Source organism: Electrona antarctica (assembly GCF_951216825.1).
Source record: "Electrona antarctica genome assembly, chromosome: 8".
Taxonomy (NCBI): domain Eukaryota; kingdom Metazoa; phylum Chordata; class Actinopteri; order Myctophiformes; family Myctophidae; genus Electrona; species Electrona antarctica.
Genome location: NC_136789.1, coordinates 2,065,394 through 2,090,217, shown reverse-complemented (window position 1 = coordinate 2,090,217; position 24,824 = coordinate 2,065,394). Strand labels below are relative to the sequence as shown.

The 24,824-nt window shown below is 42.7% G+C and overlaps 1 protein-coding gene across 1 annotated transcript in view; it reads left to right on the top strand.

Moving 5' to 3' along the window:
• Positions 1-515: 515 nt before the first annotated feature.
• gabrb4 (gamma-aminobutyric acid type A receptor subunit beta4) overlaps positions 516-24,824 on the top strand; it is a gene marked incomplete at its 3' end in the record, with an annotated part of 67,380 nt that continues 43,071 nt past the window's right edge. The window contains exons 1-2 of the mRNA XM_079507532.1: positions 516-621; positions 4,189-4,283. Coding sequence (XP_079363658.1) covers positions 542-621; positions 4,189-4,283 — 175 coding nt within the window. The 5' untranslated portion in view covers positions 516-541. The remainder of the gene's footprint in view (positions 622-4,188; positions 4,284-24,824) is intronic.

Sequence of the window (24,824 nt, the reverse complement as noted above, 5' to 3'; positions counted from 1 at the left end):
CTTTTTTTTATTTGGAAAAGAAGCTCCAGAATCCATGCGCAACAATAACGTTTACAGCCCGAAACAAATTGTTGAATTCGTGAAATATATAGTGTCGCGCCTGCACAGCATCTCTGGAACCATGCCTCTTCTGCAGATTTGGACAGGGAAATTCCATCTCCCAATTTAAAACGCCAAGACGTCGCTGCCGAACATCCAACGGGTGTCATTTGTGCCAGACTTTCTTTTTTTAACGGAAGACTACTTGATCATCACTTTTAAAAGTATCGTGTAGGCTGTTTTCGAGCAAGATGTCTGATCTGCTGCTGTTGGTCGAGGGGCTCTGTGACCTGCACGGATTTCCATAGCTTGGGAAAAACAGCGGGGGCCAATTAAGAGGTTTAAACGAGTATTTTAATGAAGTCATTGCATGCGTAGATGTAGGCTAGTTTATTCGATATTTTTTTTAAAGGCAATTAATTTTGATTGCCAATTTTACGTTATACGTTTTGGGAGGACCACTGGCGGTTGGATTATTGAAACCATATTAGGATTTGTGGAGATGTTGGGTCGTCAAGAAGACAAATTATGTGGAATTTTCTCTGCTTTGGCGGCTTTGTCCTTCGTTTGCTTTGTTCAAAGGTAAGAGCACTTTGATTAACCAATTAGTGAACGTGAAATAGCCATTCAGCAAAATGTAGGAATATGCTGTCAAGTGTCAATCGTATTAACTGGTACACAGGCCCACTTATAAGGGATATTGGAAGCGATATTATGCTCTCTATAATACGATTCTGTCAGGCGCGCGCGAGCGTAAAACCTTTCGCGTGCACGACATCCAGCCTTTGTGAAACATGGATATAGCCAACTCCCGGTATCAAATCAAAATGGTCATTTACAACGCACAGGGCGAGTTTCTGCCTAATCTCCGTTGGAATTACAGCCCATTTAGTCTACAAGGCTTAGTCGATGATTAGGTGAAATAATTTGATCAATCAGCCTACGATCAATAGGTTACGCTATGGCAATCAGCCAGATGAATTAAGCGTCCAGAGGTCTTGGCCTTTCAGATTATTTTTTGTCTTTCTTTTTTTCTCTTTTTTTTTTTTTTTTAGCAAACATGAATAACTATAGTCACAGAATCACAGAATCAACTTGACAAACCTATGAACTATAACTATAGGCCATATCCATCAACACTATATCAGAAATAATAGGCTAATTAATTACATTTCAAATAAAAGATTTAGGTGAGGTTGCTACATGCTGTCAAATTATTAATTTAATAATGTGTGCAATAATTATAGGTCAATTTATCCTAGGCTCCACTTCCATATTATTATTATTATTATTATTATTATTATTATTATTGTTGTTGTTGTCTTTTAGTTGTTGGCTTAGTATGACATGAACATTGTAGCTGTAGCACATAATATAGGCTACCCAAAGATCAGTTTGTTTTTACATCAACCTCAGGAGGATTTGAGTTACAGTTGTTAGTGATTCCCTCAGATCCCCTGTCATCCATTTTGACATTTTGGAATTTTGATTGCAGTTGGCCTCTACACCCCAATCATGAACTATATGGAATATATACACCAGTGATGCTCAAAGTGGGGTCCATGAGGGACCCTCTGGGCTCCTTTAGGGAGATTCCAAATAGACCCTTATACAGGTCTGAGGTCTGTAACTCCAAATGGAACCAAATGGACCCTTATACAGGTCTGAGGTCTGTAACTCCAAATGTAACCAAATGGACCCTTATACAGGTCTGCAACTCCAAATGGAACCAAATGGACCCTTACAGATCTCAGAGATATGGGGGTCCTTGAAATTAAACTTTTTGAGAACCACTGGAATACACAATGTTACATGTGGTCAGTGCAGTACAGGTGTGTATAAGAATTGTCCTCTGTTCACAAACCCCACAAGTCCTCTGCTTTCAGGGTGAACAAACTGAACATCTGCACAACATGAGATAATTGAACCATGCAATGTCCCTGATTTATCCAGAGCTGAGAGTTTCTCTCTACCTGAGGGAATGATTTGAAGTTCTCAAACACTCACTACACCCCCCCCCCCCCCCCCCCAACCACACGCACATGCACGCGTGTGCGGACTGTGCGCACACACACACACACACACACACACACACACACACACACACACAATTTTAACTGACCTCCTCTTATCTCAACCCCCTCATGCTCCCCCGACAACATGTTCTATGCACATGTACGCACGCGCGCACACACACACACACACACACACACACACACACACACACACACACACACACACACACACACACACACACACACACACACACACACACACACACACACACACACACACACACTATTTAGTGTTTTCCTCTCTCAACCCCCAGCCCAAAATACTTGCCACATACTGTACACATATTTGTCTTATGCACATGTCACACACACACACGCACATGTCACACACACACGCACATGTCACACACACACACACACACACACACACACACACACACACACACACACACACACACACACACACACACACACACACACACACACACACACACACACACACACACACACACACACACACACACACACACACACACACACACACACACCTCAGCTGGTGAGCTGCAGGCTTGGCCACGTGATCCAGGTTGCAGGTGTGTCAGTCATGGTAGCCATACCTATACTGTACATTACTCTTACTGTATGTATTTGGCTGCAGAATCCCATCTGGCTTTGTACCCAAGACGATGTGTTTTATCACAATGTGTTGTGAGCTTGTAGATCAGCAATTTTCGAAAAACTGTGAATTTTGAATAGCCAGCTATGTAATATAGGGTTAAAATGGTTGAACCGATTTGGATACTATTAACTCATTTTGCTGGGGACCCCCTGGAATCCCCTCAAGGACCCCTGGGGGTCCCCGGACCCCACTTTTAGAACCACTGATTCAAACCTCTCAGCTCCCCTGCACATACTGCATACTGCTCCTAAAGTATTATACCGGGGAGGGTTTTGATTGTTAAATGATTTCAGTCTGTCAAAATCAAATACGTTTATATAATTATTTGATTTTCACTTACTACGCTTACTTTAGGGACCAACTTGATCCATCTCTCAAATACTGGTACTGTACCTTTCCATTAGAAAGTTACTTGTGAGAGGTATCATCATAAAGTATAGACCAGTGATTCCCAAACAATGTGCCAAGGCATATTATATTCCAGTGCTTTGTGCTCTCTCATTTCCCAATTTTAAAAAATAGCATAAATAGCAGATCTACAAGCTCACAACACGGCGTAGTGTGATGCGTTGAGTGTGGCTATTTTCTCAAGGCATGTGTCATTGTGTGCCTTGAGATTTTTTGACTTGACCTGCTTGTGGGCCTTTGGTATAAAAAGTGTGAAAAGCACTCGTGCTGACCAACTGGGTTCATAGCATAGCGTACAGTGACATGGGTCTTGGTAGGAAAAACACACAGACAGGAGGTGTCATTGTAAACTGCCAGTGCCAACATACTATAGTTGACACTTCATTCAGTCGGGGCAGTTGGCGATTACTTATTTTTTCTTAGCGACTGTTACTGTATCAAGCTGTTACTATATCAAGCTGAATCGGCTATTTGCAGATATTCAGTGGCGATGATCAATGTAAACTGCATTTTCTGTATAGTATTATCCTGTTATATATTCTTGTCATTTTAACCACGCTAAACCACGGTGGTTCAGGGGTCTTTGAGGGGGTTCCCGGGGTCGTCAGCTAAATGATCGATCGTTAGGAACCAAATGGACCCTTACGGGTCTGTAACTCAGAGTGTACAAATTAATTTTGTTTCAGAGTTAAATTAACACTGAGGATTCAACAGTATAGATTGCTGTCTCAGAGATAAACATTTTATCACATAGGGGTTGGTGATCTAAAAGCAGTGGTTCTCAAAGTGGGATCCTGGGACTCCTAGGGGTCTGTGAGGGAGTTCCAGGGCGGTCCCCAGCAAAATGGGGAACCAGATTAATTTCACTATTATTTCCCTCCACCTCAGATGAGGGTCTGCGGTCTAAAACGTATCAAGTGGTGGATCATGGAAATGTTTGAGAATTATTGGTCTCATGCATAATCAAACTGGGGGGACCTTGAAATGAAAAAGATTCAGAATCACTGCCCTAAACCTTTGGTACACTCATGGTTTCTCTCTCCTCAGCTCGTCTTCTGGGAACACAGGAATGTCCTTGGCCAAAGCCACTGTGGACAAGCTACTGAAGGGGTACGACATCCGTCTCAGGCCTGATTTTGGAGGTACGTGCAAATTATATCTGATCCCGGAGCTTGAGTGTCAATCCGTAGCGATTTAACTACTGAAAACTTTTCACAATTTCACAGTTGAATTAACACTCCAGAATGGACCATTAAAGCTGCAAGCTTTAAGTTTCATGCCCTACCTGGGATTCTAATCCAGGCCTCCACATTTCAGCCACTCTCCCTTCTTTGGGAGAGATATTGTGCTTATGAGCTTCAGGCAGTAAAGTATCTCAAACCAGGGTCAAAATGTCTCAATGGAAGCGTAGGGAGACCACCTCTAACTACCGCAGATATGCTAGTTGTATTGTATTAACATACAGTACTCCGCCATACGGATTAGTTAAAACAATGCTTCAGTAATTAAAATAAGCTCCGGATTGAATCTTAAAAGGGTCCATTCTTACTCTTTTAGTGTTGAATTACTGTGTCGTTTACTGTGTATCAAGGCTATTTACAAGTCAAGGTTTTCTTTTTTTAATGCAATGATATTTACTTGTCATTTCTATGAAATCTGTTGAAGAGTTAGCCAGTGGCAAAATCTAGGGAATGGCTTTGAAGTGACTGTTACAGCACCATGTCATTACTATGCATCTATTCACATATCCAAGATGGCTGCTTCTCCAGAAGTAGGGCACACATATATACAGTACACTGTTGAATATCTTCTCCAAACCAGTTGATTGTTGAATTTGAATCAAAGTGATTATGTGCTATTTTTAATAAAATAGCCTACCATAATTGATGATTTGTATCACAGATACAGCCATTTAACTATAAACCGTCCTTAATAGAAATGTTTTGCATGCTTTCACAGTCATAATAAAGCAGGATGTCATTTTCATCCTGGACCCGTGAAAAACAAACAATTATATTAATATTGGCAGCAGCTGTAAGGATGGCAGCCATATTGGGCTGATCGCTAAAAATACTAGATCTTGCAAGCTCACAACGTGAAACACTGCGTTGTGAGCTTGTGGGTCGTCTATTTTTGGAGATGAGATTTGGCGTATATGGAAAAAGTGCAGAGGCAACTCATGTCCAGTACAGAGGGTACAAGTGGTTAATTTCTCGGTACAGATTTACATAGGCCACTACCCACTGCCTAGCGTGGATGGTTTGGGGCATAGTATGTTTAAGGTCACTTGGTGATGATGTCATATGTCAACACCTAATGACCTTGGGCAATGTTCTGTGTTGGTGTCTTATATCCTCCTCCTACTGGAATATAAGATTACAGCCAACCACCTACTGTATTTGTTTCTACTCTACATGAAGCACCATAAAACACCTCCAAAACATGAAAACCCACCCACACCTAACCTAACACACTCACGTGCGCACACACACACACACACACACACACACACACGTGCACACGCGCACGTGTGGCTATTTTCTCAAGGCATGTGTCATTGTGTGCCTTGAGATTTTTATCTTGACCTGCTTATGGGCCTCTGGTATAAAACGTGTGAAAAGCACTCGTGCTGACCAACTGGGTTCATAGCATACAATGACATGGGTCTGACCAACTGGGTTCATAGCATACAATGACATGGGTCTGACCAACTGGGTTCATAGCATACAATGACATGGGTCTGACCAACTGGGTTCATAGCATACAATGACATGGGTCTGACCAACTGGGTTCATAGCATACAATGACATGGGTCTGACCAACTGGGTTCATAGCATACAATGACATGGGTCTGACCAACTGGGTTCATATAGCATACAATGACATGGGTCCTGGTAGGAAAAACACACAGACAGGAGGTGTCATTGTAAACTTTAGCATGTCACTGCCAGTGCCGATTACTTATTTTTTCTTAGCGACTGTTACTGTATCAAGCTGAATCGGCTATTTGCAGATATTCAGTGGCGATGAACAATGTAAACTGCATTTTCTGTAGTATTATCCTGTTATATATTCTTGTCATTTTAACCATGCTAAACCACAGTGGTTCAGGGGTCTTTAAGGGGGTTCCGGGGTCGTCAGCTAAATGATCGATCGTTTGGAACCAAATGGTACAGACCCTGTAAATGGTAAATGGTGCATTTATATAACGCCTTTATCGAAGGCGCTTTACATAAATTGTGCACTACATTCACGCACGCACACGCACACGCACACACACACACACACACACACACACACACACACACACACACACACACACACACACACACACACACACACACACACACCTTTCCATACCCTAACCTTAGCCATAACCGATTTACCCATAACATAACCCTTACCATACTACATCAAACTGCAGTAAAATCTAATTGAGGACACCATAGACACATGAGCTTGTAGATCTGCTACTTTCGGTGCGTGACACCGGCATGCAACTCTCACTGTGGGTTTCCCAAGCAGAGAGCAGCAGCAGCAGCAGCAGCAGCAGCCTTTCTATCCCTCGGGCCAGAGAGCTGTGTAGTCCATCACAACATCAGTCAGCTGCTTCTGTTCTGACACAACTGCTGACGACCTTCAACTCCACAAAGTGAACAAAGAGGGTTTTAATTTGGTGGTGCTATAGGCTCTGGGACAGATGAACCGGCACTGACAAATGTTTGTAGGCTGAATTGACAGCTACTGAGGGTCCATTTCCATGGGCGCTACGTGGGTGCTACGTGGGCGAATAATCCATTGCCATTGAATTGTGTCATGTTTCTGTTTCTTTTTTTGGTTTTGGGCTTTCTTTGCATTATTGTTCAGGTACATGTAAATTCCTTAAATTAGAATACTCAGAAAGGTTATGATTGTGACACCTGAACAGCCTTAGCTAACACCAGCATGTTTTGCGTTTTAGTTTTGCGTTTGTCACTTTGCGTTTTCTAAAGAGTGAAGAGACAGGAAAGCAATTGTAGTGAGAAGTGATGGTAACCGCAATTGAGCCAGGGATGTTGTGCTTGATGACAAATCACATTCCGTCGCCACATTTAAGCAATAATACGCATAACAAGGTATACTATATAGCTACAGTATGTGCCATGCGTGCGTGTGTGTACCATGAGAACGGTCCAAACAATTGACTCATTGCGCGTGTTGCCGGGTGTGAAGTCGTCTATATATTGCCCAGCACCGCTGATCCGACCGATATGTTCATATAAGCATTTATTTAGATCCAGCTGTCCAGAACTGCGATTCTGCATGTGTGCGTGCACATGAGCGTGCGTGTGTGCATGTGCGTGCACGTGAGTGTGTGTGCGTGCATGCATGCATTTGTAAGTATCTGTTCTTTGCGTATCTCAAGAACTGGACGACCGATCAACTTAAAATTTGCTCAACAAAGTATAGGGTTTAAAGTAACGCTTAAACAACATATTTCGCCACTTGCTCACAAATGGAAATAAAAAACATTTTTTTTAACTTGCCTGTGCTTGATTACGGTGATGTTTTATGTTTATATGCATCCTCTCACTGTCTCCATACAATCAATACACTTCATCACGGAGCATTGAGATTCATTACTAATTGTAAAGCACTCACTCACGCGCCATTGTATCTTGTACTGTGTGCTGGGGTTGGCTGGCCTGCTGCTCTGTACATCCATAGACACACTCACTGCTGTCTTCATTTACAAGGGTACCCTGGATCTACATCCTACTTATCTTTGTTCGGAAAACTGTCTGTTACTGTCTTCACTCCGGGGATTTATTTCTACAGACTGTCCTTTGTGCTGAGACTCATGCACTCTGCTCCTACTACTTGAAATTCCTCACAAAGAGTATAACGAATTCAATCTAGCTTTACTTTGTTATCCTATGTTCATATCAGTGAAGATCTTCAAAAGATTGTATATATTTTTTCCTATATACAGGTTTAATGTTTGTTTTTAGTTCAATGTTTGTTTTAAAAACGCCATTGACAATGAAGGGAAAATGTACATCATCTTGTCCCTAACACAAACATTAAATGCCATTAACAATAAAGAGAATGTAATGTTTGTGTTGGCACCATTTGTTTTACATTACCATTACATCACCTAATCAACATGAGTTAGACTTTAATATATTAGCGCCCCTCACTTCACACGGGTGTGATGTTTTGGTCATGTATAGCGTTTAAGTGGTTCAACCTGCAGAATTTGCCAGTGTGGATCTTATGGTGCGTTCACACGGGCAGGTGAAACGATGCAAAGACACGTTGTGAGTTGATTTGGAGCAGCTACATGCATCGTTGCGCCTTTACAATGCCATGTCGCTGGCTTCCATTGACAAAGGTAGACTGCATTGTTAAATCTGCCCCGTGTGAACGTAACATTAGATTGAAGGTAGCCAGCCTGTGATGTCATCTGTCAACTCAAGACATATGACGTATTTCAAAAAGTATTGTGAACAATTAATGAATAATTCTATATGTGAGCTTAGTGAAAGTGCACACAAGAAATGTGGTGCTGATCACTCCAGTGATTTCCGAGATTACGGTAGCTCTGGACAGACACACAGACCCTCTTATAGAAGGAGACCTCTTTCAAAGCCATGCAGTGCAAATGAGAGATACTTATGTGGCCTACTGGCAGTGTGCATGAGAAATGTGGCGCTGATCAGCAGTTTATGAGATTATCCCCCGACACACAAACAGACACACAGACTGTCCCTTTTAAAGACATCCAGACCAGTGATTCTCAACCTTTTTCATGTCAAGGACTCCCAGTTTGATATGCATGAGGCCACGGACCCCCATTCGACCCCCCCCCCCCCCCCCCCCCCCCCCCCCCCAAAAAAAACCCAAAACGAAATAAAATAATAATATCCCCAATTTATGTAATCTATATGTGCAGTATCCTCCAAGTTACAGACCTTTAAGGGGTCCATTTGGACCCCTGGTGATCCCCGGAACCAACGTTAAGAAACAGACAAACAGTGGTCTAGACCAGTGGTTTCTCAACCTTTTCCTTTGGAGACCCCTCCACCCAGATAAGATGAACTGGAGACCCCCACCCAGATAAGATGAACTGGAGACCCCCCCACCCAGATAAGATGAACTGGAGACCCCCCACCCAGATAAGATGAACTGGAGACCCCCCCACCCAGATAAGATGAACTGGAGACCCCCCACCCAGATAAGATGAACTGGAGACCCCCCCACCCAGATAATATGAACTGGAGACCCCCCACCCAGATAAGATGAACTGGAGACCCCCCCACCCAGATAAGATGAACTGGAGACCCCCCACCCAGATAAGATGAACTGGAGACCCCCCCACCCAGATAATATGAACTGGAGACCCCCCACCCAGATAAGATGAACTGGAGACCCCCCACCCAGATAAGATGAACTGGAGACCCCCCCACCCAGATAATATGAACTGGAGACCCCCCACCCAGATAATATGAACTGGAGACCCCCCACCCAGATAAGATGAACTGGAGACCCCCCCACCCAGATAAGATGAACTGGAGACCCCCCACCCAGATAAGATGAACTTGAGACGGGGGTCTCCAGTTCAATTGGAATTGAGGCATTACATACGGTTTGACTTGGTTCCCCAGATAAATATTGTGAAAAGGCCAATCTACAAACTCACGCCTCGCACCGCAAGATTGGCTGTTTTTGCTCCTATATACAGCTTTTCCCCACACGTCTCAAGATTTGCCATTGACAATGAACGGAGAAATTAGGTCAAAATTCCGCTAAATATGACGTAAATTAAACATCAAAACATTAAACGCCATTGATATTGAAGTGAGAATTTACGTCATATGTAAACGATCAAATCAGCTAACCAATCATAGGCAACAGGCATTCTGATTGGCCACTAGTATGAGATGATCCATGATGATGTATGATGATAAGAGCGCCCCTCACTTCACACAGGTGTGATTTTTGAGGGGCGCTAGCCCCTCCTATACACAGGTTTAATGTATGGCTTTAGTTCAAAGTTTGTTTAGTAAACGCATTGACAATAAAGAGAAAATCTATGTCATAATGTGTCATTTACGTCATATTGTCTCTTTATTGTTAATGGTGTTTAATGTTTGTGTTTGCACCGTTTGTTTTACATCACCATTACATTCCCTAATCAACATGAGTTAGACTTTAATATATTAGCGCACCTCACTTCACACGGGTGTGATTGTTTTGGTAGTATTTGACAATTTGGCCAAATGTTTGAATTTATTTATAGTAGAGTTTGTTGCTTACTTTTGAGGTTTACTCTGATGTAGTAATAATGTGCAGGTCTGTTTACTGTTGAGTGAGAAAACAATGTTGCACGTTAAGCTAATCATCTGAGGACCCTGAGAAATCATTTGGGGACCCCCTGGGGGTGCCGACCCCCAGTTTGGGAACCACCGGTCTATAGTCTCCCGCAGAGTCACACTGTAATAATCACACCTGTGTGAAGTGAGGGGCGCTCTAATCAATTATTGACCTTATACCAACCTTGAAACATACCTTAGGTACCAAGAATTTAATGCTTGTGTTAAGGCAGAATCTTCACTATAACTGTTTATAGGAGGGGCTAGCACCCCTCAAAAATTAGGCGACAAGAAGGAATTGAAGGATGCATGGTGAGGTAGTCTGAAGGGATAGAAGGAATGAGGAGTGTAGTAGCCACGGGGTAATCTAAGTGGTGGATATTGCTCTTGTCTTCATGTCTTTATGTATGTAAATTGTCTTGTTCTTTGTGTTATGTAAAATGTGTGTATATGTGTTCTGCATACTTGGCTGCTGGGTCGCAAGACAAATTTCAGTGTGAACTGACAATAAAGTACTATATCATATCATATCATATCAGTGCTAGGTGCCAGGTGGTGAGGTAGTCGGAAGCGGTGAGTTTTCGAACTGAGTTAAATTCACACTTGGGATTTGACTGTGTAGATCCAGACGAAAGGCCCAGCCTGCAGCCACTTCATTCAGACCACAGCCCCTCTCCTCCTCACCATTGATCTCTGAGCCAAACTGGAACTCGGATGGTCAGCAGACCCCGATTGGCCGCCTTTAGCACATCTTCAGTCACATATACCCAACCAGCCTAACATCAGTATTGTGATTGTTCGTTCTATATTCGTATTGGTATGTTTTCGTTGCGTAAACAGCTTAAACTTTTTTCTTTTACTTTGATTGGCAAGCAACTTTAGCTGGTTTAAATTAGATTAAAGAAAGACTTGCCATTAACCTATGTTGCTAATGGGGAGTCTTCCCGTGTCTTCCCCTTTTTGCTCCCTGTTTGTGTGGATTATTGGCTTTGGCTTTAACGTCTTAACAAATAGCCCTTGGATGTGTTGAACTACGAGAGAGAGGGAGAGGGAGAGGGAGAGAGAGAGAGAGAGAGAGAGGGAGAGAGGGAGAGGGAGAGGGAGAGGGAGAGGGAGAGGGAGAGGGAGAGGGAGAGGGAGAGGGAGAGAGGGAGAGGGAGAGGGAGAGGGAGAGGGAGAGGGAGAGGGAGAGGGAGAGAGAGAGAGAGAGAGAGGGAGAGGGAGAGGGAGAGGGAGAGGGAGAGGGAGAGGGAGAGAGGGAGAGGGAGAGGGAGAGAGGGAGAGAGAGAGAGAGAGAGAAAGAACATGTACTAAGCAGAATTCAAATCACCCTTGTGGACTGTTGAATTTGATTAAGCAACGTACCACAGAAATGGATAGCTATGGTTAGAAACAGTGGCACCTCAGTTAAAACATAACGGCATATTTTGCTTTTTACCTGACTATATTTGACATGATCCTAGATTTACCAGTGACTAAACTGCTTATTATGTTTAGAGTAATTATTGTAGTGATTATTAAGTGGCAGTGACCAGTGCTCGATAATGGATGTAATTGCATTAAAACAGTAGCCTTGTGTGTGGTACATCTAGACATGGGCACTCCAACCAACACTATACTGTACAATAGTGACTATTGTGGCCCAAGAATACTGTACAATCTAGATTCTTCAATATCGTGACTTGCGTTGTCATTGAGTGCTGCTTGGTTGAGAAACAAGGTAGGACTATAGACATCCAATTGACATGGAAATGCATGCTGAATGGCCTATATGACTGAAATGGCTAACATATCTGAGCCAAACGGCAGCTTTCAGCGGCAGCCTGTGGGTGAGCAGGACTGGTTATAGACAGTGATTGGATTTATCACCCACCCTCTTTCACAGAGAGGCTCAGCATCAACAAACATAATGCTTTACCAATGCATATACCGGTAGGTTGTGGTGTCCTGCTCACTGTTTAGTACAGTATGTAAAAACAAGAAATGATTACATAGTAATATTTGTCAGGTGAAAGAAGTGCTGTCTCCGTTGTGTTCTTGTCTCCGTTGTGTTGTGCCTGCCCCCCCCCATATTAGTATTGTTATTATTTTAGTAACGTGTATGTTTCTGTGTCACAACATCGCGGCCGTTGTTTGCGTTCGTTTCCAACGTTCTGTGCGTGGTTCAATGACAGCAGCTGTTGTCGCTTCGAGGCTGCCACTGCGGTCGTACAGCTTGCTCACTGCAGTGCGGAGTGCGGAAATCAGCCCTTTTGCGATGCGTGTGGCATAGCTTAGAAGGCAGGCAATCATACTACTGTACACTACACTCCCATTGGCTTAGGCAGTGTGTGTGGCATCAGGCTAGGCCGTCAGTATGACTAGGGTATCGATCTTGTCGTGACTGTCGTCTACATTTCATGAGCTTTCATTAGTCAGGTTTCACGACTTTGACCTGACAAAAAATAAATCACACTTGTGTGAAGTGAGGGGCGGTCTTATCATCATGTATCATCATACATCACATTCCGGCCAATCACTTTTGGTGTCCTCACTATATGTATCCTCACGGTAAATCATGGCTATGGGGTACACACAAACACACAAAGCTGGGCATAGGAGGGGCTGGCTCTATGGGTTGTGAAGGTTCCTTTCCCAGTGCACCTTTTTTTTTACTTTTATGGAGGGACAGACAGTAGGCTGACAGGAAATGGGGAGAGAGATGGGGGGAAACATGCAGTAAAGGCCGTCGGGATCGGGAGTCGAACCCGCGGCACACTGCCAGACTGGATTACCAGCCAAGGTGCCTGGACCACTGAGCCATGGCCCAGGCCTTCCCAGTGCACCTTATATTTATTTCAAAACTGAATTTTAGAGCCCTAGAGCATTAGGGCAGCAGCTGGAGTATAAAGGCTACTTGCTCAGTGGAAAAAGTAAACATTCACGCAGATCAGTACAGTTATAGGTAAAACACAAATCGGCCTGTTATAGCGCCACCTTGAGGCTGATTTACAAACAATATTAAGTGGCGTTTGTTTCTCTGCCTATAGTCAGAGGGTATGTGAGTGCAAAAACCCTATAGTTTTGTGTATCTGCATATTTTAATGCCTAATCATGCAGAGATAACGTGTAGCGATGTTTGTGACGTCTGGACAAATGGGAGTAGCAGCGACGTAGCAGTAGTGTGTTGTGAAGAAAAGGCTAAATGGTGGAAATTTCCGTTTGATAGAAATGGGCAGGGAATATATGGGGAGGTGCATCATGATCCAAAAACATTTTATAATATGGAAATAAGAAGAACATTCACATTTTGAGTTGAAATGGTTAGAAACAGTTCCATGGTACATCTGTGAACCAATTTGTCCGGTATAACATTTCTGAAGCTTGATTGATTTATTGTTTCTCCCCTAATTATATTATGAATATAGTTGCCCTTTTTTCTGGCAAGCTCGTCCTTAGCATGAACCCCGTAACTAGCAACAAAGTATTTGTGATTTTGATTGTAAACGTTAAAAACTGTCTGTTGAAAGATACATTTTGTGTACAGCACAATGTGCTTCTGCTTGAGACCTTGCCTTAGATAATTTGTTTGTCTCCCGACTGACTGTTTATTATTGGTGCTGGAGGTCTCAAGCCATGGTGGGCTGCGTCTGGACTGCTGGCCGGGCGAAGAGGGGAGGAGGAGATGAATCTGCCACAGCCTCCGTGTCTGGCACCGTTATTGATTTGTGCACGGGAAGCTGGAATCATGGGCCACAAGCATGCAGCGTTTCCCAGCGTTCTACCGAGCAGAATTAATTACATTTACAATTTAGACATTTAGCTGACACTGTTATACAGGGTACCATACATGCAAAACGTCAACCTTACAATGAGCCTCAATTCCTACAACAAGCAACCAAAAGCAAGGAGCACAAGGGTTCAGAGAATCTAGGACAAGATTCCTGTGATCTTAAGAGTGATTGTGAAAGAGATAAGCCTATGTAAAGGAACAGCAGAGCTACGGTAAGGAGAAAGGTAGACGTGATTTTTCCTTTACGGTAAGGTCATATTAGAGTGAATTTGATGTAATGGAAGTAGTTGAAACAAAGGCAAAATTGCAGTCAAGTAACAAAAGAGATGAGAGAGCTCAGCTTAGCTGTCACCTCCATCACAGAGTCGTCCTTCTGTAGGACGCATGTTAACTGTAGCTGTCATCATCACTGAAATGGGTTTTATGATCTCAGCTTCCTCCATTAACAAAGCACAGCGGGTAACATTTCACACGTACTGTGAATGTCTTATTAGGCCCCGGTCTATACAGAAAACGTCAAAATTCCGTTTAGACGGCAACAATGTTTTCGGGGGTTGAAACCACAACAAAGTGAAACCCCCTTCTAGTGAGGAAATCTTTGAAAACGCTCCACCTCGCGTCTCTGTGTAAACATGCAATATGGGGGAAACGGCAAAACGTGTGATGTCATGGCTCATGTTGGCTCACGCCACGTGCGGATGTAAACAAACAGCCATGTGATAGGAAGTAGGATGGGAGTAGTTCTACGCTCTCTATGTAAATAAACAGCCATGTGATAGGAAGTAGGATGTAAACAAACAGCCATGTGATAGGAAGTAGGATGGGAGTAGTTCTACGCTCTACGCTCTCTATGTAAACAAACAGCCATGTGATAGGAAGTAGGATGTAAACAAACAGCCATGTGATAGGAAGTAGGATGGGAGTAGTTCTACGCTCTACGCTCTCCAAGGCAACATGGAGGCAAGCTTTCCCGAGATTCCTTGCGAAGCAAAGCGAAAGCTTGCGAAGCTTCCGTGTGCGTAACAGAAGGGGACCTTCGGTAGGCCAATCAGAGGCAATGTAAACCTTTGTTTCCTCATGCCAATAAGGCTCCCTTGGATTGAATTGATAAGTCCCGGAAAAGATGCGGTCACCACCTAGCCACCTGGCATGCACACTACAGCATTTTTAATCACGGTTGCGTCTCAGTGTAAACGCAAAATAAAAAATGAGGATGCAACGGCACTTTGCCATTTTCTGTTCTGATCGTTGCAGTGTAAACGTGTCCTTATTGCTGAGCTGCTAACCCGATGCCCGTGTGCGCAACAAAATATGTCAAAATGATAACTGAACCTCTTAATTGATTATTTCATCACTATATTTTGATCTGCTGAACAAGTACACTGCAGATTGCAGAATCAAATACAGCTGCACATTTTGGAAAGTGTCTCATAAAGCTGCTTAAAGGTGTAGTGAAATGAAAAATACGTTTTTCACACTTTTAGACCATCTCCGTGGTCATCATATGGGCATACCTAACAATGGATGCCAAAAAAATGTGTTTTTATATCAAAAGTCCATACAAATATATTTTTTATTACTTCCTGAAAACGAAAACGTGCTGCGTGATGACGCGTCGAGGCCCACATCGATAAAAGCCAATAAAAATGAAGCTCACCCGTTTAATTCCCCATATCTCCGCATCCGTCCAAACAGGCAAACACAGCTGCTACTGATTACAGAAATCCTCCGTTTTTATTCCCATTCAAGATAACATCCAGAGAGTGTATTACTCAGTTTCAACTTAATCATCAAGCTAAAATATGTATCTGAAAACATTATAGGGTAGAAATAAGCCACATAACAGTAAACTGGTACAGCTGGCCGTCTATCTGATTTGTAAACAAACACACAGCATGCGCTGGTGGTATAGCATAGCTACCGACCCTAGCTACCATCCCATCGCCTGAAGGGATGCGACGCTCTGATTGGTTCAGAAACTTCAGACCGGTGTTTCAACTTGAAACCGTTTGAAACTTCAAAATAAAATGTCCACCATTTCCGTTGCATTACACCTTTAACAGAAAATGATGCTGTACACAGGTAATTTGTGCTCATACATGAACTACGGCTGACCACAGCGGTCACCAGGGGGACTGCCCCTGCATTGTTTAATGTAGTTGATAAATTACTTTTCAAAATGACTGAGGTAAGCACTTTTTGTGTCTGTGACTTTAGGTACAGCTTGTAGTTGTGAACAAAATGTTTACTGTACATAAAGACTCACTTGTTTTCAGTTCTGGTCCTAGAGGCTCAGTAATGCTACTCTGGGTCTAAATTGGTTAGATGTCAACAGCACTGTAGGTACATTAATAGATTAGAAAGGGGCGCTCCACAAAGCATAGCTATGCTAGGCTTTGCCTGTATACTCAAGGCTTTGTAAGTCGTGGGTTGCAGCCATCAGGCCCTGAGGAAGCTGGGGGGCAAAATAATGATTCTATGAGATTTGTAGAAGCTAGCCCCTATGGGTGAAAATGCGTTTGGAGTTTCAGTCTAATAGAGGGGGTTGATTCGATGTAGCCCCACCCCAACTAACTTCAGAAGCCAATAGACTCTGTGCATAACTGTAGTTAATTGGTGGTGAAGTGTCTTTGCATCCACAAAAAGTTGGATTCTGATCAGTCCAATGGTTTGTGAGATTAACTGCGCACTCAGACACAGAGACAAACAGGGGCAAAACAACAATCTAAGGACAAGCAGACATAACAATCCACGGATGCCAACTTTTAGTGATATGCCTACATTGAATCCAGTGAGACTACAGACAAATTCTTACAAATAGCCTAAGAGCATTTTTCATGCAAAGTTGAAAATGTTAAGCCCTCATGGTATTTAAAGCTGCTATATGACCTTTTTGGTATTCAGACAGCAGCAATGGGTAAAACACTCCCCCAAAATATTTAGTCTCTGTGACACATCTAGGGGCCGCAATCTGCATTGAAATATTTTCCTAGAAGCTTTGTCATTGGTCGATTTGCCTGTCTCCTTCCTCATTTTGACTTTTTTCTTTTCTTTGACCAATGACAAAGCTTCTAGGAACATCTTTGAATGCAGATTGTGGCCCCTAGATGTGTCACAGAGACTAAATTGTTTTTGGGAGCGAAAAAAGGTCATTCAATTTTTTACATATTATTGCTTATACGTAGCTACTTTAAAGGTATATTCAGTGAAGTCACTTAATTCAAATATCACTTTTGTTTTGTAGTGATAATCCTCCCTACTATAGAGTGTGCTGACCATATAAGGAGTTCCTCCCTGTCCCCAGTTAACCCCTGGGGGTCAAAAACCTTAGGTTTTGTTTTTGGCTAGGTGGCCCAGCCTTCATCCAATCAGGATAGAGAGGGGCCTTCCGCCAATCATGATCGAGCAGGGGCGGGCCTTGCTGTGTGTGCTGTTGTCGCGTGTCCCCCCACTGTAGTGCTAAGTGCGTGCATGTGCACATCTTGTTACCGGGGGGGTTTCCAAATCACCCAAATCACTGAATGCTCCTTTAATGTACTGTACCATTATCCTAATTGAAACATTCATTTAGATGAAAACCAACATGCTAGGACAGTGATGTTGTATGTTGGTAAGATAATTATACTGTAGGAAGTAAAACTGACTGGAGAGGTGCTGAGGAGCTTTAATATTCCAAGACGGTCATTGACAAAGGTGAAGTGATCTGTTTCTGCATGGTGCAAGTACTGTACATATGTATCCATAGAATCCCATGTGCATCCCTGCGGTCAGTGCGGATCTATAAATAGGATGATATAATTAATGAGGTTGGATGACGGCTGGTTAATGTACGTGTACACTACACACGGAGTAGGGTAACCCATCCGGCATCCGCGCATCTACTGTCTCTCTCTTTTTATCTTTTCTTTTTTAAATATATTTTGGGGGATTTTTTTGCCTTTATTGATAGATGTATAGTAGGTAGACAGGAAACAGGGAGAGAGAGGTGGGGGGGGGGACACGGAGCAAAGGTCGTCAGGATCAGGATTAGCAGCCTAGGTGCCCGGACTGCTAGGCCGGCCCGGGCCATCTATACTGTCTGTCTCCAGCTTCAGACAGCAGCCATAAATTTCACTTCAAGTAAATATTGTTCTGACTGTCAGGCTACTGGAAGTGAGGGCCTCTATAGCGGCGCGAACCAAGTAGATCCATACAGGTGGTGGAGGGTAAGCACTATAAGCAGGGTAGTATTGGATGCAGCGGCATGATACAACCTGGAAAGTGGCAATGAACAGCAAGGAAGAGGACAGAGTCAGACCTCCTGCCTTGATGGGACACCCCCTTAGTGACGTTGAAAATGGGAGCGTGGAGCTGAAACCGACCAATGGGCTGCCAGCTAGAGCTCCCTCACTGAACTGTGCACACTGTTCATTTATAAGTACAACAAAGTATAATTAGGCTTTTAGGCTATCCCCTATTTTCTGTTGTGGCTTGCACAAAATGACCAAAGTCTCAAATGTTTTGCTCAAAATAATTGTGGTAATGCAAAGGCTGAATTCCAGGTATGTGCAAAAATGTACTTGGCAAATACAGTACCCTAACAACAACTGAATGGGACACATTCTATTGATTTGATTTATGTAGACAAAAAACTGATCTGTGAAAATAATTCAGAACAATTAAAGAAAGAAGAAGATAAAAAAGCCTGACCCACATTTGCCACTAACATTCTGTTGAGGACAGAGCTTGAGATGCAAACGCTGATATACTGAAAATATGCTTGGCAGCTACTTTACTCACACGCAATCGCAGACCAGGAATCAGGTCCCTTAGGAGAACTGAGTTGGGCTGTTTTCACTGGGGGGTTGAGCAAGAATGTTCTTACCGTACCGTATGGCCAGAAATGTTGACTAATCACTTTCGACCACCTCGCTTGAATGGCCAAGTTAGAAAGCACAGTGAGATGCAGGTCAGCTCCTCTCAAGGGACACTTTAATTCATGTTTGGAAGTCATTGATAGAAGAACGCAGCTTATAAATCTTGCAAAAGCCAGGTGCTTTTGTTCCTGGAGGGCTTGTATGCAAACAACTATACAGTATGTATACAGTAAAATCCTCAGTGTTACTGGGAGAGTGTAAAAATGTATCCATTTCTACAGTACAATCTCAGAATGATATCAACACTTAGGATTTTACTAATAATAATACCCTACGGATATTTAGGGGTGTTGTATTTCAAGGCTTCGACCAAACTGTATGTTAGTATTTAAGCTCCATGGATCATATATGCTACAAAAACACTAAACTTGATATTAAGATGAATAATCACAGCTGGTACACTTAAAACATGAGGTACCCAAGTTGTTATCTTAAGCATTATGTGCTGCATGGTTGCTCTGCCTTATTCAATACCACTACTGTTAATTTAAATCTGATAATGTACAAATGTAACCAAATATTTGATTACATTTGTACACTCTCAGAGTTAAATAAACATTCAGAATTCAGCACTGTGTAAAATATCCTGTAAAGATGAAGAATAGGACGAGAAAAGAGGACAGTAGGACCCTCGATGCCTTGGTTTATAGGCTTTTTGTTTTAATATAGATTACACAATTTGTGTCACACTCCAAAACCCATTACAGGTCAATTTTTTACACTATCAGAGTTAAATTATCACTTGGGGTTTTCCATGCATACAGTACGCACATGTACAGTTTCTCCCCTGTGTTAACATTTCCCATAGAGGGAGCATGTCTGTTCACAGCAGGGTAAACGATCTTGTACGGTACTTTGCAAAGCATCAGTGGAGGTTTATGGCAGAATGTTTGGAGGGTGTTTACCAAATAAAGACATGGAACAAGTCACCATGTTCTGGGACCGATGACAAAAGCAGGAAATATTGTAACATTATCCCATCTTCTTCATTGATATTTTTTGTTCTACGCTTAGAATAACCAATTACCACGGAACACATTTTCTCTGTTTTGCCACGGAGGAAAAAGCAATGATGCGACACTCATTCCCATTTGCTGTCACTCCTTCTATACAGGGGCACATCCTTCACAGCGTAGCTTTCTCACAGACAAGTGTTGCTCAACAAAAATGTCATACTTTCAATTTCAACTGAAAAACAAAAAGCTAAAAGTGCCACAGAAAACTAAACATCCTCTTTCCCAGGTCAGAATGAAGCTGAGATTTCAGAGCCACCTCTCGTTGTGCACGGTATTCAGCCGTAACTGTTCCCACCTGGTCTGGAAGCTGCACGCTCGGTTTACCAGTATGACTCGGCTCAGTGGCATTTCGCGCCTCTGAGTATGGTTTCCGGCAACCTGTCCGCCGTGCACCACTGCAGTGTATGTTTATTTTTATATTTTTTAACTGATCTCTTTTCCCCATTGAGCCCCGATGAGTCCCAGCTGCAACTTGATCTCATTTGTAATGGCAAAGCTGTAGATACAGTAGGAACCATGAAATGCAGCGAGATCACAATGTGTGTGGAATAGACACTCATCATACGTATGTACCAAACAGGAAAGTGAGCTGTAGCGCTGTCCCCTGCAAGGTGATATCATTCAGACTTTTTCATATTCCATTTTGTAGTGTATAAAATGCCACAGACAATCGTGCCTATTTGCCAACGTACATTTCTTTTGTACATTTTGGTGTAAGAGGGGAAACTAGAAGAAGTGCCCCTCAGGGCACAGGTCTCCACCAGGATTAATATTTGGATAAAATCTGAAGGACTAATATAAAAAAGAGTATTGCACATAAATGGGCCTCCTGGTGGCGCTCGAAAAGGTAGAATTGAAAAATGCAGGCCAGATGTTTTTCCTTGGGCTGTAGGGAGTACGTACACAACGTTTTGTTTTGTGCATACAAAGTTTTATCCAGATCGGTGCAGACGTGACTTGGCCTGTTATAGCGCCACCATGAGGCTGATTTTAAAAATGCCAAGTGGCATCTCTTCCTCAGCCTAGTGGGAATATGTGTGCCGTGCACAGTCTCACTGCACTGCACTTTGTACAAAACTGGCCACTCCTGAAAACTTTGGAAGGCAATCTTAGCCAATCAGAGTAGAATCTGATAAATCCAATTTGCGAGATGTGAGATTTGGATGAAATCTGTGTGACGAATATAAACAAATGTGTTTTGCAGAAATCGGCCTCATCGTGTTGCTATAACTGCAAGATGTGGAAAATGCAGGGAAAATGTTTTGCCATAGCCTCTAGGGAGTGTGCATACAAAGTTCTACATAGATTCCAAGAGGCCAATAGCAAGAGGGGCCAACTTTGCATTACTTCCTGTATCTGCGTGAGGTGGGCGGTAACATTATTAGGAGACGGGAAGAATATTGCAGTTTATTCATTTCCAATGGGAGAATGAACATGAACACAGCTTCTGAATCATTCCTTAACTCCATGGTCACTGAACTAAATACTGGACCCAATAAGGCACACAATATTTACAAGATATTCATAGTAAAATCATCTAAAATGGCTTCTTTTAGCGAAACAAATCAGGAGAAAATCTACTACTAATGACATTTCTTTATCCCAGCAACAAACTCTCACGAGATTTGAGATGAGTCCGGAAGCCTCTCTCATTGGGGGGTCGGGAGAAACAAACCACGCCTACTATATTTAGGAGACCATTTGTAGGCTTTGTGTACCATTTCGCCTATAGTGGCTCCAATGAAGTTTGCCCATCTTCATAAATAGACCATCTTTGATAGATTGTTGCAGTTATAGGTAAAAACAGGAATTGGCCTACTATAGCGCCACCGTGAGGCTAATTTGGCAAAAATTAAGTGGTATGTCGTCCTCTGCCTAGTGGAAATGTGCGTGTATAATTTCACAGAAATAGCATACTGTGTTTGTGATTTGTGGCGTTTTGTTCGAAACGGACCAATCATGCAAGCTTTGGAAGCCAATCTTAGCCAATCAGGATGGAATATGGGAAATGGTGCAGATCCGTGTTCTCCACCACGCCTTTGGCCTGGTGGAGACAATTATAACATTGTCCTGTTAAGCAACAATGCCTTTTACCCTCTAATCTAATCTTGCTCCTCACTTGATAACCTCAGCCGCAAACTTCTCTCATTATCTAATACTAATCCCAACCCCCCTCTGACTTAAAGTCATACTGTGTAACTTTTGAGATAATCAATCAAATAAAAAATAAAAAATGACAGCAGACGTCAATTGTACACAATCTCCACAACTCAATCCCCATACTGTGATTTTGTCCTTGGTACACTACACATTGATTAAAGCATGCTGGACACCAGCAATGATTCATGACAATGGTTATCTGGAGATCAGTCAACGCCTTTGGCATATGTCTTCAGCACATGCCAGTGGTCTGCTTTGCATGAGGGCTGATAACACATTTCGCCGTAATTCAACCAGCCCCCCTCACACACACATACACACAGCGAGTAATGCCTATTCAGCGCAAAACAGGAATCTGTTGTCACAATGGCAGGATGGATGTTGAGGCATGTACAAGTGATCTCTAGCCTGATGAAGAGAGAGAACAGCCAATGATTTATTGCAGAGGGAATGCAGGGGGGAAAAGTGCTCGAGGTGGGCGCTTTTCACTTCTCCCCTCCCCTTTTGCCTTTTCTTAGATTTTCTGTTTGAGTCAAATGAGGTGTGTACATACATTATAGTGTATATACTGTACGCTCGGGCAGGGAAGTGGGATGGTGTGGAGAGAGATAGCACGCTGTGGAAAAGGAAATACTTCATCTTCAGAATTCAATGTGTTGTTTTCAGCAACTTTGAAATGAAGGCGGTAGAGAGAAAAAAGAAAATGCTGATAGAATTGCACCAGAACGTATCACAGTGGTCTGCAAGGTACAAGAAAACCCTAAGGTCAGACACTGGAGAAGGCATCTTGCATGCAGAGCATTTTTTTTTTGCTTCTTTTCTCGACTCTAAGGTCCCCAATGACTCACTTTTTGAACCTTCCAAGTGATTGATGGGGGGCGGGGTGCGTCCTTGAGAGGCCGTGGATGGGATGTCCATGGCGGGATGTGGCTATCCAATTGTTTCACATAGATAAACAGGCAACGCCATCATGTCATTTACGGCATCCAAAGATAGATGTTGCCAGCCTCACTGCCAGGAAGCATGTTTAAAAGCCCATCTCATTATTCCATGCCAAAGGCCCCATTTACGTACAGTTGGGTGCCACCGATATTGTCCCTTATCATTTGACCCATTTAGGCCTGACCTCAAAATTTAAAAAAAATCCTTCTAAATCCTCCAGTTTTCTGAAATAAATATTTTCACGATTTAAAAAAAATAGCAGACCTACAAGCTCGTAGCGCGCCACTCGGTGGCGCGCTATGAGCTTGTAGATCTGCTATTTTTCAATAGCTAAATTATAACATAATGTTTAAAACACCAAAAGGGGTTTTGCACAGATCACGCAAACCTCAGCAAAAAGAAAAGGACAATATCGATGGCCTCCAACTGTATAAACACAGTTTACGCATTACAACTATGAATAAAATAAAATAAATTGTGTTAGTTTTAGTGTAAAAATTTACAATTATAGGTCAGAGCTGAAATAACACGTTTGCTGTGTATAGAGCAGTGATTCTCAAACGTTCTAATTTTAAGGACCCCAAATTTGAAATGCATTAGGCCATGGATCCCCATTTGATAGATTTTTTTTGTTGTTTTTATCTCTGCGACCTAATCTCCACTGCAAAATCCTCTGAGCGTGTATAAATGGAACTCTTGCGTGGTCCATTTGTACACTCTAGGAGTTACAGACACATAACGGCCCATTTGGTTCCTATATCAATCATTTATCTGGAGACACCCCCCAAGGACCCCTGCAGGTCCCCGGACCCTAAGTAAAGAGTGTGTGGGACCATCTATTCTCTATCTCTATCACTGGCTGTTCTGTCCTATCCTACTACTGTAGGTATGCAGTAGGACTTTACTTACAATTTACTTTTACTATCTCAGGGTAAAACTAGAAAAAGTGCCCCTCTGGGCACAGGTCTCCACCAGGCCAGGTCAGGTTGTGGCCTCCTGGTGGCGCTATAATAGACCAATGTGAAAAGGGTGCCATTTGTTCTTAGTCTTACGCCTTTGATGGGAATTGGATGATTTGAGGCATTTTGTTCCAAAAATGTCAAAAATCCCCCTGTTGGTGGCGCTATAAAAGGCCAATGTGAAAAGGGTGGGATATATTCCTCAGCCTAGTGGGAAAGTGCGTGAAAGATTTCACGTAAATTGCACGGTGCGTTCATGATTTGAGGCTTTTTGTTAAAAACGGGCCAATCCTGTAAACTTTGAAAGCCAATGTTAGCCAATTAGGATGGAATATGAAATATCGGACAAATCGGTCTTGAGCACATGACTATAGAGATGCTGTGTAACGATTTGCGGGATTGTTGGACAAAATCTGGAGAGTAATAATAAAAAAAATTGTTTTACAAAAGTCCTGGTGGCGCTATAACACTTAACAGGCCATTCTGGAAAATGTGGGGCAGAGGTTCATTGTTGGCATCTAGGGAGTGTGTGTGCAAAGTTTGGCATCGACCGGGTTGCCGGA